The sequence below is a fragment of the Orycteropus afer genome, unplaced genomic scaffold, assembly GCF_000298275.1.
Source record: "Orycteropus afer afer isolate SDZICR_OR568_19922 unplaced genomic scaffold, OryAfe1.0 scaffold00275, whole genome shotgun sequence".
NCBI classification, from domain to species: domain Eukaryota; kingdom Metazoa; phylum Chordata; class Mammalia; order Tubulidentata; family Orycteropodidae; genus Orycteropus; species Orycteropus afer.
Genome location: NW_006921862.1, coordinates 1,580,865 through 1,595,506, shown reverse-complemented (window position 1 = coordinate 1,595,506; position 14,642 = coordinate 1,580,865). Strand labels below are relative to the sequence as shown.

Genomic DNA, 14,642 nt, shown 5'->3' with positions numbered 1-14,642 from the left:
AGAACAAATACAATTCAATATATAAAGACTAAAAGTTGCTGAAGGAATTCAGGAAGGGGCAAGATAGATGTGAGTTAGAGAAGTTTTGTAGAGAAGGCGTCTTTGAGGATACAGAACATGAGTTGATCCTGAAAATCAGTATTATGGGTTGATTAATGTCCCCTAAAAAGATATATTCAAGTCCTAACCCCCAGTACCTGTGAATGTGGCCTTAATTAGAAATAGAGTCTTTGCAGATGTAATTAGTTAAATTAACATGAAGTCATAGCGGAGCACTGTGGGCCCTAATCTAGGATGCCTGGTGTCTGTATCAGAAGAGGAGAAGAGACACAAAGACAGAGATACACTGAGGGAAGGGGCCACATGAACATGAAGGCAGAGACTGCAACAACACGAGCTGAGGAACACCGGGACCACCACTGCAACAACACGAGCTGAGGAACACTGGGACCACCACTATAACAACACGAGCTGAGGAACACCGGGACCACCACTATAACAACACGAGCTGAGGAACACCGGGACCACCACTATAACAACACGAGCTGAGGAACACCGGGACCACCACTGTAACAACGCGAGCTGAGGAACACTGGGACCACCACTATAACAACATGAGCTGAGGAACACTGGGACCACCACTGCAACAACACGAGCTGAGGAACACCGGGACCACCACTGCAACAACGCGAGCTGAGGAACACCAGGACCACCACTATAACAACATGAGCTGAGGAACACCGGGACCACCACTGCAACAATGTGAGCTGAGGAACACCGGGACCACCACTGTAACAATGCAAGCTGAGGAACACCAGGACCACCAGAAGCTAGAAAAGACGAGGAAAGCTTTTTTCCCAGAGCCTTGTTGTCAGCATGGCCTATCCACACCCTGAATTCAGCCTTCAAGCCCCTAGAATATGAGAGAATAAATTTCTTTTATTTATTTATTTTACTGTTTAGTGTGATTTTGGTGAAAGTTTACAGAGCAAATTGATTTGTTTTGTGACACTGACTGCAATACCCAGAATGTAATAGCACTGTTTCCACTTCCTCCTTATATTTCCTGTTTCCACTTGTCCTTCTTTCTTATCCCTTCCTGGCTTCTGAGCTTTATTCCTGAGCAAATGCTGCCCTTTTGATCTCATGTGGTTGATCACTCGAAGGAGTATGTACCTCTCCCTGGTGTTATCCTTTTCCTTATAGGCCCATCATTTGGCTGAAAGTTGAGCCATGTGGGTGAGCTCAGTTCCAGGCTTGAAGTGTATCTAGAAAAACACAAAATCACTGCCAACGAGTCAATTCTGACTCATAGTGATCCCCACTGGGTTTCCAAGGCTGTAAATCTTTAGAAAAGTAGATTGCTTCTGTGGTGCAGGTAGTACACTTGAACCACCAGCCTTCTAGTTAGTAGTCAAATGCTGTAGGCACTGAACCACCAGAACTCCTCAAAGGGTGTCTAAGAGCCCATAATATAAGGGGTCCCACTGGTCTTCACCAAACCAACAAACCTGGTCTTTTTAATGATTTTGAGTTCTGTTCCACCTTTTCTCCCATTCTATCTGTGACCTACTATTATGATCCCTTTCAGAGCAGTCAGCAGGCATAGCTGGGCACCATCTAATTCTCTTCTGGTTTCAGGGTCATGGAGGCTGGGATTTCCGTTTCCATGGTCCATTAGTCCTATGGTCTAATTGTTTCCTTGTGTCTTTGATTTTCTTCACTTTTCTTTGATGCAGGTGGAGAGAAAACAAGAGTTGCATTGTAGATGGCCACTCGCAAGTTGTTAAGACCCGAGTGGCTACTCACCAAAGTAGGATATAGAACACTGTCTTTGTGGACTATTATGCCAGTTGACCTTGGTATCCCACAAGATTATGGTTCTGAGCCCCAAGGCCCAGTGCTCATTCCCTCAAGTATTTGGTTATGGCTAATAAGGTTTCATAACTTTTCCCCTGTATACTCTACGATATTCATGGATATATTTGCAGCGCATATAAATACATATATCTTTCCTGTTGTTTAAATCCCCTCATTTTATGGTAATTTGTTTCAGTAGCCCTGTTGTTGTTGTTGTCGTTATTTGCCGTCGAGTCAGCCCCGACTCATAGCGACCCCTCCTTGGGTTTCCGAGGCAGTATCACTACGGAAGTAGGAATGCCCAACCTTCCTTCCGAGGAGTGGCTGGTGGGTTTGAACCGCCAGGCTTCTGGTTAGCAGTCAAGTGCCTTAGCCACTATGCTACCAGAGCTCCTTCAGCAGCCCTAGGAAACTAAAATAGATGGAAAGGAGATAGATAGGAAAGGGAGAGGTAGGAAAGCATTCCAGATGGGAAGAAAAATGGCAAAAATAAATGCAGAAAAAGAAGAATGAGCAGGAATCTAGCAAGAGTTTTGTTTATTAAGTAATCTGGGTTATGTCTTCTAAATTGCATTTATAATAACAGGCTAAACTGTCACTTTGATTTTTTTCAAATCTTCTAAGATCTATAAGCATTTTTTTTTTTTTGCTGAAAAATAGCTGATGATTTAGCATTTTGTATATACATAGCTTTTTCCTACAAAACTAAATACACCATAATGTGCTTGCCATCCTTAAAATGTTATGCCCTATTACTGACCATTTTTGTTTGTGAAACTTCTGTTATAAGTGCTAGCTGCATATCTTCCACTCTCTATCAAGATAAGCAACACTTTTACAACTAATGTTATTTCTTGATATATAATCTAAAATAATTGGGCACATCATCAAGAAAGATGAATTACCAGAAATGGGCTGTAAGTTTGGTAAAGTAGAAGATAGCACAAAGGAGGAAAACCCTCAATGAAATGAACCAATACAATAGTATAAAAATGGGCTCAAAGATCATGGAGATGGCTCAAGATGACACATTTACTCCATTATACATTAAGGTGCATAAGGCAACTTGACAGCAACTAACAACAAAAATGACAGCAAAATCAAAAAAAAGAACTTGAAACATATTTCAAACCAATTTCCATGTTGCTTTCTAAACAAAGAGCTAATGATCTATAACAACATACAACATTAAGGACACTTCTAAATTTAATATTCAATTTGAAAATATGTATTCTAATTGTAACAATATATTTTAGATATAGAAAAATAAAAACATATCATGTTAAAATCAAAACAAAGTCCACTACCATCAAGTCAATTTCGACTCACAGCAACTCTACAGGACAGAGAATTCCCCCATAGGGTTTCCAAGGCTATCAGTCTTTATGGAAACAGATTGCCACACCTTTCTCCCAGAGTGGCTGGTGGGTTCGATCCACCAACCTTTTGGTTGGTAGCCAGATGCTTTAACCACTTCACCCCAGGGCTCCTACAGCAGGTTTAAGAGATAAAATATACAACTCAGCTTTGCTTATGATTATGAAGGGCAATATCAAATATATTTGGATAAATGTAACCTCTACTCTTGACCTTTTAAATACTTCTGGCTTCTTTTTATGCTTGGGTATATTGCTTTTGTAAATGGGAGAAAAAGTCATTTCACTGATCAACTTTATTTAAATGTTATCAAGAATTGCCATGTCTTTCAAGCCAACTGTTCTTAAGTGCACACTTACCCTGCATTGTTGCTGACTGCAGTTAGCCCCTTTACTCTCGTCTTTAGTAAAGCTCCTATAAGGTTCTCTGGAATTCCACATAGCCCAAAACCTGTAATAAGCCCAAAAGATAAATTATTTCTTTCAGGGAAATTTATTTGTTATCCTTTTTAATAGAAAATTTTAAAAAATATATAAAAAGCACATTATTAGATCTGTTAAGCATAATTCACAGATAATCTCAGCAACTCAATAAATGTTCACACAGTTATATCTAAAAGCCTTGCATAATTATACAGTACCAAACATCACTGTCAAGTCTTTGAGTCGTAAGTGTAAAGCCAACTGCAATCAGTTTATATGGCTACACATGACTCACCCAACACTCTAGTTAATTACATCCCAATCACTGTCCTACTTTATAATTCGACTTTTTCACAGTTACTTTCTCAAACATGTGTACTTTATATGCCTGAGTAGATTTTGCAGAACTGAACAGCTGGCTCACTATCTTTCTTTCATTTTATCTTCTTCAATTCCTCAAATAGGATGGTGTATGAAGTAAACATTTAATGGCATCATTTTGCACTAATGAATAGACAGCAGTCTGAAAAGAAGCCTTGATGTCTGTGACAAAGGCCTAGAAATCCAAAGAAATTTGTAAGAATCATGCAGCAAATTTAATGAGTATAAAAGGAAGACACAGAGAGGTGCACAATTGGTATAGACAAGAAAAATAAACAATTTTATCTACACAATATTGCATTATCAGTAGTAACAAACATTAATCTACAGGTGGATACATAGCTAGATAGGCTAAATGATCAGGTATATCTGGGCAAAAGGGAATATACCCATGACATATGTAAGTTTGGCAGATGGTTATTTCTACATACGTATTTGTATGTGCTATAAGAATGTCCATATACATAATAGAGCTAATGGGGCAATGTGACAATAACTTCTTAGCCATAGCCAACCACCCTAAGGGAGTGAGTTGTTGGACCTATGGGCTTGGGACCATGGTCTCAGGGTACATCAAGCTCAATTGGCATAACATACTACATAAAAACAATTTTCTATATCCTACTCCAACTCGACAGCATATAACAACAACAACAACACTTTGATAAGTAGCTACTGGGGTATTAAAAGCTTGCAAGCAGCTATCTAAGATGTAACAATTGGTTTCTCCTCATCTGGAGCAAAGAAGAATGAAGAAAACCCAAGACAGAAGGAAACAATTAGTCCAAAGAACTAGGAGACCATGTGAATCTCAGCCTACAGGACACTGAGACCAGAAGAACTAGATGGTGCCTGGCTACCACTGTCCCCCACTCGGAAAGGGATCAAAATAGGAGATGCTGGACAGAGTGGGAGAAAAATGTGGAACAAAACTCAAAACCATAAAAAAAAGACCAGGCCTACTCGCTTGATAGAGACTGATGAAACACCCAAGACTATGGCTCCTAGTCAGCTTTTGGGCCTGGAATTGAACTCACTCCTGTGGCTTCTAGCCAAACTATAGACAGGCATATAAGAGGAACATTTACACCAGGTACATGTACTCCTTAGAATGATCAACCATGGGAGATAAGAAAGGCAGTACTGGCACAGGGAGATAGCTCAGAGGGCAGGAATACATATGAAAGAACACAGGGAAATGGTAACAACAGGGTGGAAATAGGCAGAGAGCTGCTGCATTGTGCGGATTGTAGTCAATGTCATAAAACAAAATATGTATGAACTGTTGTATGGAAAGTGAATTTGTTCTGTAACTTTTACCCAAATAACAATTAAAAAAAAAAAAATTAATGAACATAAATCAGTGATTCCAAAAGGCATTCCAAACAAGAGGCAGACTTGGCAGGGTCCAACAACAGATAGAGGCTTACATATTCTGTCTTATAAAATAAGGAGTGAGTAGCTAGGGGTGGGCCTAGCAAGGAGCTCTGGTGGCATAGTGCCTAAGGCATTTGACTGCTAACTAGAAGGTTGGCAGTTCAAACCCACCAGCCACTCCACAGATGGAAGACTGGGCTACCTACTTCCATAAAGATGTACCAACTCGAAAACCCAAAGGGGGTTGCTATGAGTCAGAATCAACCCAGTGGCAATGAGTTTGTTTTGTTTTGTTTTTTAGGGGTCGCCCAACATGATCAATGAAAACATTTCAAGTTAAAGAGTATTCCCAAGGCTATAGTGACTGATAAGATATCACCACTGAGTTTTAAAACTTTTAAAATTTCATCTCTTCAAAATAATAGAAGAAAAAGAGTAAGGAAGTAAATATTACATGTGAAACTTTGCTAAACTTTAACAAAAGAGACAGTATGATAAAGTGGTTGCCGTTTTTGAACAGTCTTTTTAATCCACACAGCTTTGCCATATGGTTTCACTGATTCTCTAAAAACACAAGAATGTTACTATTAAGGAAACCAGTGCTGTCACTCACCACCAACCAGTATCGTTGCACCATCAGGGATGTCTTTTATAGCTTCCACTGGATCTGAATAAAATTTAGTATGACGACGAGTGCTGGTTGAAAAGTAGCAAACACATCCCTGAAACAATAAGAAAATACAAAACCATTTGGAGATACAGCTTTACTTTGCATGTGTAGCCATTTATTCATTATATACATATAATGAGTGGGGCTTTAAGTGGTTCCTCCTTAAGAATAAGCAGGACACACTATGCACAAATTATCATCAGAGGCCCCATGTGATTAATGTCTTTCACTATGAGAGACAGCTGTAACTGTGTCATCCATGGCCATCAAAAAAAGTCAAAGTAGGTAGCCTACACACTGGGACTCAACTCCACAATAACAGCATCATCAAGCATCTATTTCTGATAGTCATCTAACCTTCCATTTTATCAACACATTTACTGAGAACTTACTATGTGCCAAGTACTGTACCATTTACTTCAACACAGTAAGGACTAAGACATGACTGCTACCCTCAGAAAAATTTAGTACAGCACGATCAATGCTACAAATACTACCTATTCTCACCTAAGATGAGGGGTCAAAGAATGCCTCCTATAATGGATGAGAGTATATCCCCTAAAAACTGATGTTTAAATCCTAACCTCTATACCTGTAAATATGACCCTGTTTGGAAATAGGAATTTTCTTTTGTTATGAGATCACACCAGAATAGGGTGAGCCCTAAACCTAATTACTTCTGAATAGTGTCTTATAAAAAGAGCAGAATAGAAACAAAGACATACACAGGGGAAAGACAGATGTGAAGGAATACCAAGAAACTCCTGGAGCTACAATAAGGAAAGATTCTCCCCTACAGCCAGTGCCCTGAGTTAGACTTCTAGCCTCCAAAACTGTGACACAACACATTTCTGTTCTTTAAAGCCACCCACTTGTGGTGTTTTTGGGTTTTTTTGTTTGTTTTTGTTTTTTCACTTCATCAGCATGATGTAATTAAACACTTCCTAAAAGAATAAAGACTGAAACCTTTTGGGGCTTGAAGTTTATATTGTTTTTCTTAGATGCCATCCAGCTGTCTCTGACTGATAGTGACCCGGTGTACAACAGAACGAAACACTGCCTGGTTCTGCACCATCCTCACAATTCTTGCTATGCTTGAGCTCATCATTGCTGCCACTCTATCAATGCATCTCGTTGGGGGTCTTCACCATTTTCATTGACCCTAAACTTAACCAAGCATGTTGTTCTCCAGGGACTGAACCCTTCAGACAATATGACCAAAGTAAGTGAGACGACGTCTGGCCATTCTCACTTCAAAAAGTATCAGCTACACTTCATCCAGGGCAGATTTAATTATTCTTCTGGAAGTCCAGGGTATTTTCAGTGTTCTTTGCCAACATCACAATTCAAAGGCTTCGATTCTTCTTCAGTCTCCTTTATTCACTGTTCAGCTTTCACATGCAATAAGGCAACTGAAAATACCATGACTTGAGTTAGGTGCACATTAGTCTTCAAAGTGATATCTTTGTGTGGTTGTTACGTTTGTGTGTCAACTTGGCTGGGCCCAGTTGAGTGGCTGGGCAGCTGGATGTAGTATTCCCCATGATAAGACTGGTAATCAACTCCATGGTAGAATCTACTGTGAGTAGCTGAGGAGCTAACTTAGGGATGTGATCTGATTCCTATATGTAAGGAGAAGCCTTGGGAATGGTCTCCAGCCTTTTGGCGTACTTGTGCTCTGCATGTAGCCAAGTCATTGTTCAATAGCCTGCCATACCTTGCCAATCTTGGGACTTCATCTGGACTTGAATTAGTGGCCTGACATGTTGTTTGGTAACATTGGGACTGTGCCTTTTTTACTTGTCAACCTTGAGCTTGTCAGCCTCAGCAGCCAGCAGCTGTCTGAGTGAAGAAAAGCCTCCAGCTTCAGTGGGCGGGAAGCAGGAGGCAGAGTTAAAGCCCAAGGTTAAAGAGCTTTCACCCAGCCCCTAGAGCCAGGCACCCTGAACTTGGACTTAAAGCCTTCAAACTAAGAGAATAAACTCCTGTTTGTTAAAGCCATACCATTTGTGGTATATTCCTGTCAGAGAGGCCTGAGGTAACTGAAACACTTTGCTTCTTAACACTTTAAAGAGGTGTTTTGCAGCAGATCTGCCCAATGCAATATGAAATCAAATTTCTTGACCTCTGCTTCCACAGCCGTTGATTGTGGATCCAAGTAAAATGAAATACCTGACAACCTCAATCTTGTCTCCATTTATCATGATGTTGTTTATTGGTCCTAACTCACTGCCATTGAGCTGGATCCAACACATAGTGACCCTTCCTTGGGTTTTCGAGGCAGTATCACCATGCAAGTAGATTGCTCAATCTTCCTTCTGAGGAGTGGCTGGTGGGTTTGAACTGCCAGCCTTCTGGTTAGCAGTCAAGTGCCTTAGGCACTGTGCCACCAGAGCTCCTTTTATTAGTCCAGTGAGGATTTTTATTTGTTGAGGTGTAATCCATACTGAAGACTGTAGTCTTTGAGCTTCATCAGTAAGTGCTTCAAATCTTCTACACTTTCAGCAAGAAAAGTTGTAACATCTGCATACTGCAGGTTGTTAATGAGTCTTCCCCCAATTTTGATACTATATTCTTCTTCATATAGTCTACCTTCTAGGATTATTTGTTCAGCATATGGATTGAATAAGTACAGTGAAAGGATACAATCATTCCTGATTTTAAACCACACAGTATTCCCTTGTTCTGTTCAAATGACAGCCTCTTGGTCTATATACAGGTTATTCATAAGCATAATTAAGTGTTCTGGAATTCCCATTCTTCACAATGTTATCCATAATTTGTTATGATCCACACAGTCAAATGCCTTTGCACAGTCAATAAAACACAGGTAAACATCTTTCTAGTATTCTTAGTTTCAGCCAAGGTTCATCTTGTTATCAACAATGATATCCCTCATTCCATGTCCTCTTCTGAATCCTGCTTGAATTTCTGGAAGTTCCTGTCAATATACGGCTACAACCATTTTTGTATTATCTTCAGCAAAATTTTACTTGCATGTGATACTAATGATAGTGTTTGATAATTTCCACATTCTGCTACATCATCTTTCTTTGCAATGGGCACAAATATTGATCCTTTCCAGTCAGTTGGCCAGGTAGCCGTCTTCCAAATTTCTTGGCATAAACAAATAAGCACCTCCAGTGCCTCAAACATTTGTTGAAATATCTCAGTGGGTAATCTGTCAATTCCTGGAGCCTTGTTTTCAGTCAATTCCTTCAGTGAAGCTTGGATTTCTTCCTTCAGTATTTTTGGTTCTTGATCAGATGCTACCTCCTGAAACAGCTGAATGTCGACCAATTCTTTTTAATACAGTGACTGTGTATTCCTTCCATCTTCTTTTGATGTTTCTTGCATCATTCGATATTTTGCCTATTGAATCATTCAATATTGCTACTCAAGGCTTGAATTTTTCTTCAGTTTTTAGCTTGAGAAATGCTGAGCATGTTCTTCCCTTTCTGTTCTCTAACTCCAAGTCTTTGTACATTTCATTATAATACTTTACTTTTTATAGTACTTTACTTTGTCTTCTTGAGCTGCCCTTTGAAATCTGTTCAGGTCTTTTATTTCATCATTTCTTCCATTTGCTTTAGCTATTCTCCATTCAACAGCAAGTTTCAGAGTCTATTCTAACATATATTTTGGTCTTTTCTTCCTTTCCTGTCTTTTTAATGACCTTTGTCTTTCTTCATGTATGATGTTCTTGATATCATCCCATAACTTGTCAGTCATTGGTGTTCAGGGTATCAAATCTATTATTCAGATGGTCTCTAACTTCAGGTGGGATACAATCAAGGTAATATTTTGGCTCTCATGGACTTGTTTTAATTTTCTTCTGCTTCAGCTATAAGCAATCCACAGTCAGCTCCTGGCCTTGCTTTGGCCAAAGATATTGAGCTTCTACATCGCCTCTTTCCACAGATGTAATTGATTTGATTCTTGTGTATTCCATCTGGTGAGGTCCATGTGTATAGCCGCTGTTTATGTTGTTGAAAAAAGGTATTTGCAATGAGCAAGTCATTGGTCTTGCAAAATTATATCATGCAATCTCCGGCATCATATCTACCATAAAGGCCATATTTTCCAACTACCAATGCTCCCTCTTTGTTTGTGAAGTCTATGGATGAAGTTAAAAAAAAAAAAAAAAAAGTGGCAAATTATTATCTGTAAGAGAGAGGTGTCTAATCTTACCACAATACACTGTTTAGTACAAAACAGTTTATCTAGTGAGCATTCCAGGAGACCTGGTGGTGTAGTGGTTAAGGCATTTGGCTGCTAACACCAAAAGGTTGATGGTTCAAACACACCAGCTTCTTTATGGGAGAAAGATGAGGCAATCTTTTTCCATAAAGATTTACAGCCTTGAAAACCCTACAGGAGTCACTGCGAGTTGGAAATGATTCAATAACATTGAGTTTGGTGTTTTGGGTTGTAAAAGGCTGCAGCCACAGTGGGGGCCCTAACTCCATTTTGAGTCTTCAAGTAAGTTCAGATGCCATTGAGTTCTTTCTGACTCTTAAACCAACATTGTGGCCATCCATAGACAAGTGCCAAGACAAACCTAGGGAGGTGCAATTTACCCAAAGGAAGAATGTGGTTGAAAGTAGATTATGCTTATACAAAGAACTCGCTTGAGTGTGTCCCTTTTCTAATTTAAATTAAGGTTGGGGTCCTGGTATCCTTTTGTAGCCACCTTGTGGCTGCGACTCCGGCCACATGGTCATAAGTCATGGCTGGACTACCACCTTGCCAGGTAGTGAACCCACAGAACCAATCCTGGAACCCTTTTTAATCTTCAGTTATATACATATCCCAATCATGATCATGTCCCTGTTTCTGTAGTCTCGCCTGTGACAGTGATGAATCATCTGCCACCAGTCATGATTTTTTGATGATTCCCTTTGTTTTCAATCATATATAATTAGACCCATGGCCTTGACTCTGCAAATCCCATTCTGCTTTCTGCACTGCATACATGGTAATGGCTTCCATCATCTTGGATGACTGTCTTTGTTTTGTCTTTGTCCTGTCTAAGGCTTAATAAAAAGTGTCTCAATTGAAATTGTTTGAATCTGGGGTCTCCTTTTCCCCTATTTCCATGTCATTGCCAATACCTAAGGATAGATAAGGAACTGGAGAAAATCCTCTTTCTGATAAAATCTTTTTTGTATAACTGAATTCAAGGGAGCTCTATGCTTTATAAATTGGGCCCTACTTTCTATATATTTTAAATGTTAAAACAATGATCCATGCACCATCTGCCAATAATGAAATAAAGAAATAATCTTCTTTCGAGCTTTATAGAAATTATGTAAGAGAAAAATAGAGTAATGAATTGTTAACTTTGTCATCTATTATTCTATTTTTTTTCATGTTCTACCATCTGCAGAATTCTGTTTTATTGTTGCTAATAGTTTCTGATATTTCTATTTGGGTAAAGGAAATAATGATTCAGTTATGAAGTAAAAGAAATAATCAAATTGAAGTTGAAGAAAATTAAAACAAGTCCATGACAGCCAAAATATGACCTTTAATATATCACACCTGAATTTAGAGCCCTTCTCAAGAATAAATTCGACACATTAATAACTCATGACAGAAGACTAAATGAGTTATGGTATAACATAAAGGATATCAATATGAAGAAAGCAAAAGGTCATTAAAAAGGCAAGAAAGAAAAAAAGACCAGCATGGATGTCAAAAGAGACTGAAACTTGCTCTACAGTAAGTAGCTAAAGCGAATGGAAGACATGATGAAGTACAACTGTTGAACAGATTTCAAAACACTGCTCAATAAGGTAAAACAAAACAAACAAACAAACAAAAAACCAAATTCACTGCCATGGACCACGGAGTCATTCAGACTCATAGCAACCCCTCCTTCGGTTTCTGAGTTGGTATCGCTACAGAAGTAGATTGCCCAGTCTTCGTTCCGAGGAGTGGCATGTTGTTGTTGTTGTTGTTGTTGTTATGTGCCATTGAGTCGGACTTGACTCATAACGACCCCTCCTTGGGTTTCCGAGGCAGTACCACTACGGAAGTAGATTGCCCCATCTTCCTTCCGAGGAGTGGCTGGTGGGTTTGAACTGCCAGCCTTCTGGTTAGCAGTCAAGTGCCTTAGCCACTATGCTACCAGAGCTCCAGAGGAGTGACTTAGGTAACCTTTAAGTCATTAAGTATCTCATGAATATTAACCTCTCTGCCTCTAGGTGGAATTTAGGCTTTTTATACGGAGAAGTATGTTGCCCTAACCATACCTGAGTAGAATGCAGAAGTATGTACAACCATGATTTTGTATGACTTCTTGCTTTGTAAAACTGTATATAAGAGATGCTAGAAGGAGCCTTCCTCAGAGCAGTAGCCCCATCTGTTCCCTTTCTTTGGCCAAAGAAATAAAAGTGCCTTTCTGTTCTCCCACACCTCAGTCAGTTGTTTATCAACTACAAGTCACACTGAGCAGAGCCTGGGTCTCACCCAGCAGCGACTGTACCAGAAAGAACTGGTCAATGTTAACCATTTCAAGAGGTACTCTATCTCTGGAACTAAACTTACTCCTGTGGCTTCCAGTCAAACAACAGACAGGCATGTGGGGTAAACATTTATATCAGACAGATACATACCTTGGAGCAATCAATCATGTGTCCATTTCAAAGAAAGGTAATGCATCAGAAAACAGAAATTATTGAACAGTATCATTAATATCACATGCAAGTAAAGTATTGTTGATGATAATTCAAAAATGGTTGTAGCAATATATTGACAGAGAACTTCGTGAAATTTAAGCTGGATTCAGAAGAGGACATGGAACAAGGGCTATCATTTCTGATGTTAGGTGGATCTTGGTTGAAAGCAAAGAACACCAGAAAGATGATTCCCTGTATTGTAGTATCTATGCAAAGCATTCCACTGTGTGGATCATAACAAACTATGGATAACATTTCAAAGAATGGGAACACTTCATTGTGCTCATAAGGAACCTGTACATGGACCAAGGGGCAGTTGTTTAAACAGAACAAGGGGATATTGCATGGTTTAGTATCTATCAGGAAAGGTATACATCAGGATTGTATCCTTACACCACAACTTATTCATACTATTCAATCTTAATGCTGAGCAAATAATTTAACAAGCTGGACTACATGAAGAAGAACACAGAATCAGGACTGAAGGAAGATTCATTAATAACCTGCAATATTCAGGTGACACAACTTTGCTTGCTGAAAGGAAAGAGAACTTGAAGCACTTACTGATAAAGATCAAAGACTACAGAATTTAATATGAATTTAACCTCAGCATAAAGAAAACAAATATCCTCACAACTGGAACAATGAGCAACATCATGATAAACAGGGAAAACACTGAGGTTGTCAAAGATTTCACAACTTGGATCCACAAACAATGCCCATGGAAGCATCAGTCAAGAAATCAAATACTTATCAACTTGTAGATTATTGCTATTACTGTTATTGCTGGGGTTTGTACAATAATAGTACATACCTTCATTGCCTGTCACTCTTGTGCTCCTTCCAGTGTCTCCCTTGCTTTGATAATTTTGTGTAGGCATACAACCTGAATAGATGTGTGAAGTCTACCGAGACTTTACCCATGAATTTATATAGGTTTGACAAGAGGATATTTCTACATATGTATTTACATGGGATGCAAATATATCCAAACATAAAGTTAGCCACACAGGGGTCAAAGTTATGAAAACTTCTTAGCCTAACCAAACACCTAGAGGGAATGTGTTGCTGGGCCTAGGGACTCAGTACCATAGTCTTGAGGAACATCAAGGTCAATGGCATAACACAGCCCACAAAGATAATGTTTTACATACAACTTTGGTGAGCAGTGGCTGGGGACATAAAAGCCTGTGAGCAGCCATTAAGATGCAATTAATTATTGGTCTGTAACAGTCCAGAGGAAAGAAAAGTGAAGAAAATGAAAGACACATGGAAACAATTAGATAGACCACATGGACCTCAACCTCCAAGACCCTGAAATGAGGAGAACTAGATGGTGCCCGTCTACCACTACTGACTGCTTGAAAGGGATCACAACAGAAGGTCCTGGGAGAGTGGGAGAAAAATGTGCAACAAAACTCAATATCATAAAAGAAAGAACAGGCTTATTGGTCTAACAAAGACTGGTAGAATCCTAAAGACAATGTCTCTTAGACACCCTTCAAGCCTGGAACCCTTGGGGCTCAACTTTCAGCCAAACAATAGATAGTCCTATAAGGGAAACAATAACATCTGGGAGGTACAAACCCTTTAGAACAATCAACCCTGAAAGATCAAAAGGACAGTATTTGTCCAGGGATCAAGCTCTGAAGGCAGGAACCAGTAGGAAAGAAAGACGAATGCAAACAGGAAACACACAGAGGAAATGGGAAGAGTGGTGTTACACTGTGGGGGCTGCAATCAATGTCACAAAACAAAATGTGTATGAATTATTGAATGGAAAATCTTTTTTTTCTATGTAAAAACTTTAGGGAGCTCTGGTAGCATAGTGCCTAAGGCACTTGACTGCTAACCAGAAGGCTGGTGGTTCAA

The 14,642-nt window shown here is 39.3% G+C and overlaps 1 protein-coding gene across 1 annotated transcript in view; it reads right to left on the bottom strand.

The window, feature by feature from the left end:
• OXCT1 (3-oxoacid CoA-transferase 1) overlaps positions 1–14,642 on the bottom strand; it is a 242,960-nt gene that overhangs the window by 221,958 nt on the left and 6,360 nt on the right. Inside the window, exons 2-3 of the mRNA XM_007950532.2 lie at positions 6,031–6,139; positions 3,597–3,687 (exon numbers count right to left, since the gene is read on the bottom strand). Of these exons, the coding sequence (XP_007948723.2) occupies positions 3,597–3,687; positions 6,031–6,139 (200 nt within the window). The remainder of the gene's footprint in view (positions 1–3,596; positions 3,688–6,030; positions 6,140–14,642) is intronic.